General features: G+C 34.9%; 1 protein-coding gene across 1 annotated transcript; it reads left to right on the top strand.

Annotated features, from left to right (window-relative positions):
* The first annotated feature begins 3,183 nt into the window (after positions 1-3,183).
* On the top strand, positions 3,184-3,630 carry LOC139874632 (uncharacterized). Its single transcript, XM_071862036.1, has one exon. The coding sequence runs from the start codon at positions 3,184-3,186 to the stop codon at positions 3,628-3,630; it is 447 nt and encodes a 148-aa protein (XP_071718137.1).
* The last annotated feature ends 2,404 nt before the right edge of the window (positions 3,631-6,034 follow it).

Consider the following 6,034-nt stretch of genomic DNA (forward strand, 5'->3'; position numbering starts at 1 on the left):
TTCACATAAAACCTAGTTTACTAGGATCACTCTAAGTTGACTACACGATTGTAAAACCTAAATATCATTCAATTATCATCCTATACTCACATATAGGTGACTAGATCACTAGGTGTTGAAGTACAAGTTATAGCCAATGATAAATTCACATAAATCAAGTTACAACTCGTATAATTGAACTAGGATATAAAGATGGTTACAACAATGGATTTCTCGAAAGAACATTTTGATTTAGATTGATTTAACTAACTAGACCCAACCCGGTTAAACTCACGTAAAACCTAAACTACAACAATCACTTGAGGTAATTTAATGACCATGTTGCTTTGAAACTTGTTCAATTACCAGATTAAACACATAATGAAATCACTTAAGCTTATGTATCTAACCGTCTAGATTACTAGGTGTATTGAAGAATAAATTGTTCACCAAGTTAACTTACATTAATTGGTTTACTATTTACGTAATTGAAGTGAGAAACTAACAATCATAACTATGGTTCTTTTGGTTGGACTAGGTAATTTAATCAATCAAACATATATGTAACTATCAGAACATCGAAATATAGAACAATCCCAAGCCATAAATCTTACATTGAAGTAAACACACAAGGCTTTTAGTCAAACATAATCATAGTAGAACTAATGAAACAGTAAATACAATTTGAATTCATGTATAAAAGATATAAAACGATAATACCGATTGCGATAAATAATCCTAGCTTAATCTTGATGTTGAAAGAATGGAGATTGACTCTATAACTTTCCTTGAGCCTTGAAAATCATACTAGAACTGAGAGAGAATGTAATAGTGAAGGTGTATCAAGTATGTAACCAAAGCCTTCCTTAAATAGGCTCAAAAGTTAGGTATTTTGGCCAGAAAGTGACCAGATGCACCGCATTTACTTTGGATGTGCTGCATCCCTTTAAGGCTAGTGTAATCCAGCTCGTTTTGGCACTCAGAACTGTCGGCAGGGGGACAGATGTGCCGCATCCATCTCAGATGCGCCGCATCTGCTGCTGTTTTGGTCCAGAATTCCTAATGCTCCGCATCTGAAACTATCAGGATTTATTTTGTGCATAGATGCGCCGCATCTAAGATAGATGCGCCGCATTTGGACCTGTTTCAGTAGTTTCGGGCTATTTTACGCGTTCAATCTTCGTTTTAACTTTGTTTTCGCTGTTGGTCTTCATTTATTCAATTACAATGGACTTTTACAAATGTACATGAATTACAATGCTTAAGTACAACAAATAGATACAGAATTAGATCGAAATAACGACAATAAACATGTATGATTTTGGCGTTATCAGCCAGTTTCATGTGAGGAAGTTAAAATGGCAATGTTTGATATTGGTAACAATAAATCTCTGGGTCCTGATGGTTATACCACCGATTTCTTTAAGGCTACTTGGGATATTATTGGGGATGAAATTACTTTGGCGATTCAAGATTTCTTTAAAAATGGGCAAGTTCTCTCGGAATTGAATCATACTGTTCTCACTTTAGTGCCGAAAGTCCAAAACACAAGTAAAGTGACAGATTTTAGACCCATAGCTTGCTGTAATGTGATATATATAATTGCATTAGTAATATTATTACTAATCGCATTAAGGATAGTCTTGATGATATTATAAGTAACAATCAGTCTACTTTTGTGCCGGGTCGTAAGATTTCAGATGACATCCTATTAACGCAAGATCTAATGAGAGAATATCATTTGTCGAAGGGTGCTCCCAGGTGTGCTTTCAAAGTAGATATTCAGAAGGCCTATGACACGGTTAGCTGGGGTTTTTTGGAATGTGTATTGCATCGTTTTGGTTTCCATAGAGTGATGATCTGATGGATCATGAAATATGTCACCCTGGTGTCGTTTTCTATAAACATTAATGGTGAGCTTCATGGATATTTCAAAGGAAAGTGGGGTCTAAGACAAGGGGATCCTCTTTCTCCGTATCTATTTACCCTCGTTATGAAAGTGTTAACTCTCCTGCTTTCCCGGGCGACTCAAGATTCGAATGATTTCCGTTACCATCCCAAATGTGAGGAACGAGAGATTATAAACCTGTGTTTTGCGGATAATTTGTTCATATTTTCTCATGCAGATATGACTTCGGTGGGTATCATTAGTGCAACCCTATAAGATTTTAAGAATTTCTCGGGTTTAGTGCCTTGCATTTCGAAGAGTAAAGTGTATTTTTCAAATGTACCGAAAGTTGTAAAAGCTCAAATCTTAGCATTGCTGCTATTTGAGGAAGGAGATTTACCTGTTAAATATCTCGGGGTTCCTTTGATTACCACTCGGTTAAATCATAGTGATTGTAAGATTTTGGTGGATAGTGTCCGAAGCAGAGTTGAAAATTGGAAAAATAAATTTCTATCGTTTGCAGGGCGTTTACAGTTTATTACTTCGGTTTTGTCATCAATGCAAATTTACTGGCAATCTGTGTTTATTTTACCTTGTTCGATCATTAGTGATATTGAAAGTTTGATGAGGGGTTTCCTTTGGTGCCAAGGTGAATTAAAAAAGGCTAAAGCGAAAGTAAAATGGAAGGATGTATGTCTTCCAAAAAATGAGGGTGGTCTTTGAATCAAGGGGTTAAGAGAGTGGAATTCTGCCTTGATTTCGACTCACATATGGCGCATAGTATCCCGCCAAGACTCTTTATGGTTCGGTGGATATATACTCATAGACTAGCGGGTCGGAACTTTTGTTCAGTTGATATTCCGAGTAATGTCGGTTGGAGTTGGCGAAAAATTTTATTGGTTCGCGAAGAGCTTAAAGGGCACTTTTACCACATTATTAGGAATGGATATGGTACCTCTACTTGGTATGATATGTGTTGTAATTGTGGTCCACTTGCAAATTTTTTGACGCCTCGCACTATTGCTCAAGCTGGATTCTCTCTAGACTATAATGTTAGAGATTTATCTATTAACAATCAATGGCGTTGGCCCCCCGGATTGGTTGACTCGTTTCCCGCAACTACTATCTAGAGATCAACCAAATTTCTCTTCCGAACGGGATGTAGTAAAATGGAAGGATGGCAGTGGGAACATTCACACACACTCGATCCATAAGGTATGGGAGTTCCTTCGTAGTAGAGCGCCTGAAGCCCCTGGTTTTTAGTTGTTTGGTTCCCCCAAGGTATTCCTAAACATGCTTTTATTATGTGGCTCCTAATGAGGGAGAAGCTAAAGACTCAAGATAAGCTTAAACATTGGGAAATTAGCCAAGATTGTGTTCTTCTTTGCCCGATGTTTAATCAAATACCGGACTCTCGTGATCACCTCTTTTTCAATTGCCCATTCTCATCTCAAGTATGGTCGAGATCTAAGCAGTGGATGGACTTTCCTATCTTTAGTGATACGTGGAGAGACTTCATGTTGTTGGTGAGTCCTTTTGCTAAACGTAATGTGGCTCGAATTATTGTTGCTAAATTGTTGTTCGCGGCAAGTGTGTACATGCTTTGGCAAGAAAGAAATAATAGGTTCTTTAAGAAGAAAAGGAGACCATGCGACCAAGTGAGTGATGTTATTTATTCTGTGGTTCGCCTTAAGCTCATGTCTATTAAGTGGAAGATTACGCCTCAAACGCTTCGATTGAAATCGGATTGGAAGATATCTTAAATTGTAGTTTGTTGTTTTCGGTTAGAGCTTGTTGCTCTCGTAGCTAATAGTGTTAGTATTAGCTTGGTTGTTTGAGAGACTATAGTATTCTTCTATAGTCCGGTGCCTATTTATACTGTATTCTTTATTCTTTTCTAATAAAGATTCGCCGGGTGATACCCTTTACCAAAAAAAAAATTAGGTAAATCATGACTCAAGTGTAAAGACGCGGTTGAGTTTTGGGCTTTTTACAAGGCTTTGTCCAAAGCTAACAAATGGGTTAAAGCCCATATGAATCATGACCCGACCTCAAAATGTAAACAGACAAACAGTTGTTTTCACATTTCTATTTTATAAAAAAAAAGATCGTTTTTGATATAGAAACTGTTGTCGGTTGGTTATAGTGTTATACTTGTATTGTTTATTCAATTCCAATAAGTGGGGATCACTACAAATTTTTTTACCTTTTTAAGAAATTATTATTCCTACTTTGTAAGTCAAATGTTTAAATGCGAAATTTGCACATTTGCACCTTCTACATGAATGAATATTTGCCATTTTATTTAATTATAACAAAGATAAAATAAAACAAAAATTAAAAAGAAATTAATAAATAAGAAGTGCAGCAAAGATAAGTCAATTAAAGTGATAATCATCTACACTGCTACACACACATACATACATTTATGTTAAATTATATAAGGTGACTATTTCAATCAAGTTTCAGACTTTCTTAATCTATAAAAAGATTCTAAGTCATGTGTCAATAAATTCGAGACTTTTTTAATCTATAGAAAGATTCTAAGTTTAAATCATATTTCAATAAAGTTTGAGACTTTTTCAATGATTCTATGTTTTTTTTTTTTTTTTTTTTTTTTTTGAAAGGCAAGCTTGCATCAGTCCGGACCGAAGCCTAGTCATCATTTGCACACACACACGCGCTTTCGGGCAGGAAACCCGAACCACACTCTGAGGATCCGACCCTTAAACCATCCCGAGGGGCAGGCGGACCGGACCTTAGTCCCAGAGCGGGTCGGTAAAACCTTCCCTTTGGGCCACCTTCAAGGAATATATTTCAATTCCTAGAGCGGGTGACGAGGTTCGAACCCGAGACCTCTAGCCCTGCGAGTACACAAGTGTAACCGCGGTACCGCTGGACCGAAGATCCGTTGGTTCAATGATTCTATGTTTAAATCATATTTATTGATATCAGCCAATCAAGTCATAACAACATGACCAACTGATTTAATCATATAAACATTTACACAACAAAAAGTATACTCTATATTATAAATCACATATACATATATAAACAAGCATACATATAAATTAAATTATAAGTATTACCTACATTATTTTGCCTTTGATTCGAAAAACTCGGAACAAAAGAATAAGTGAAGCTGTCCGCATGACCTAGCTAGAGTTTTGAAATGTTTGCATAACAAACATTAAGCTAGATCATGCTGGCAGCTTCACTATTTCCTTAAATTCCATTATTATTATCATCAACTTCGTTTAATCAATATATATCAAGGAATGTTTTTTATTGTATTTTTTGGGGTACTAAGATAGAGCAAGAAGTGGGGATATATGGGTATGGTATTTTGTGAAGCTGCAAATAGTTTGGAATTTATATTGGGGTGAGGGTTGGGTTGGTTTTAGGGTTTATGGTGGTAATAAAGATTGTAACCTAGAGAGGTAGAAACAAGAGTATAAACCCAGAAGGTGAAACAGTAATATAAAGACACTTTTTTAAGACTGAATCATGTGATCAGCAACAGCTATATATATAACAGCTCATTACCTATGACCTTAGCTTCTCTACTACTACTGTATCACTCCGTATATTTGTTTATATCTACGGTTTAAATTACTTGCTATACATATACTACGTATATTCAAGAGGTACAGAGTATTTCTTTTCAAAAGTATTTCAAAAATTATTTTTATATCATTAATAAAATTAAATACATTACTTAATTACAATTCTAACTCCACATATTTACGATCAAATGGTCGTTGGCCTAACAATATCGAAAACTAATCAACTTTAAAAGGTAACTTCGAGTTCTGTGATAAACTATCAGTAAATTTTTTTTTTTGGGCAAAATTATTAATATATATATATATATATATATATATATATATATATATATATATATATATATATATATATATATATATATATATATAAAGATCAAATGATCCGGAGTTACAATCAGTAATTGGATGCGTGTATATGCTGTTTAATAAAAGAATCCCTTTATATCTGAAATTTGAAGTGACTTTTTTTTTCAAGGGAAAGTAGAACTCAATATGAAGAGCTTTTTCCCCTAATATAATGAATTAAGATGAGACCATTAACAGTTCAAACTTACAAAAAATTTTAGAGATTGGTTGAGCGTTGAACTTGTCATGAAAACAA

The sequence above is a fragment of the Rutidosis leptorrhynchoides genome, chromosome 11, assembly GCF_046630445.1.
Source record: "Rutidosis leptorrhynchoides isolate AG116_Rl617_1_P2 chromosome 11, CSIRO_AGI_Rlap_v1, whole genome shotgun sequence".
NCBI classification, from domain to species: domain Eukaryota; kingdom Viridiplantae; phylum Streptophyta; class Magnoliopsida; order Asterales; family Asteraceae; genus Rutidosis; species Rutidosis leptorrhynchoides.

Coding starts and splice junctions, on each gene's coding strand:
- LOC139874632 (XM_071862036.1), top strand. CDS start 3,184: ATGAGGGAGAAGCTAAAGACTCAAGATAAGCTTAAACATTGGGAAATT.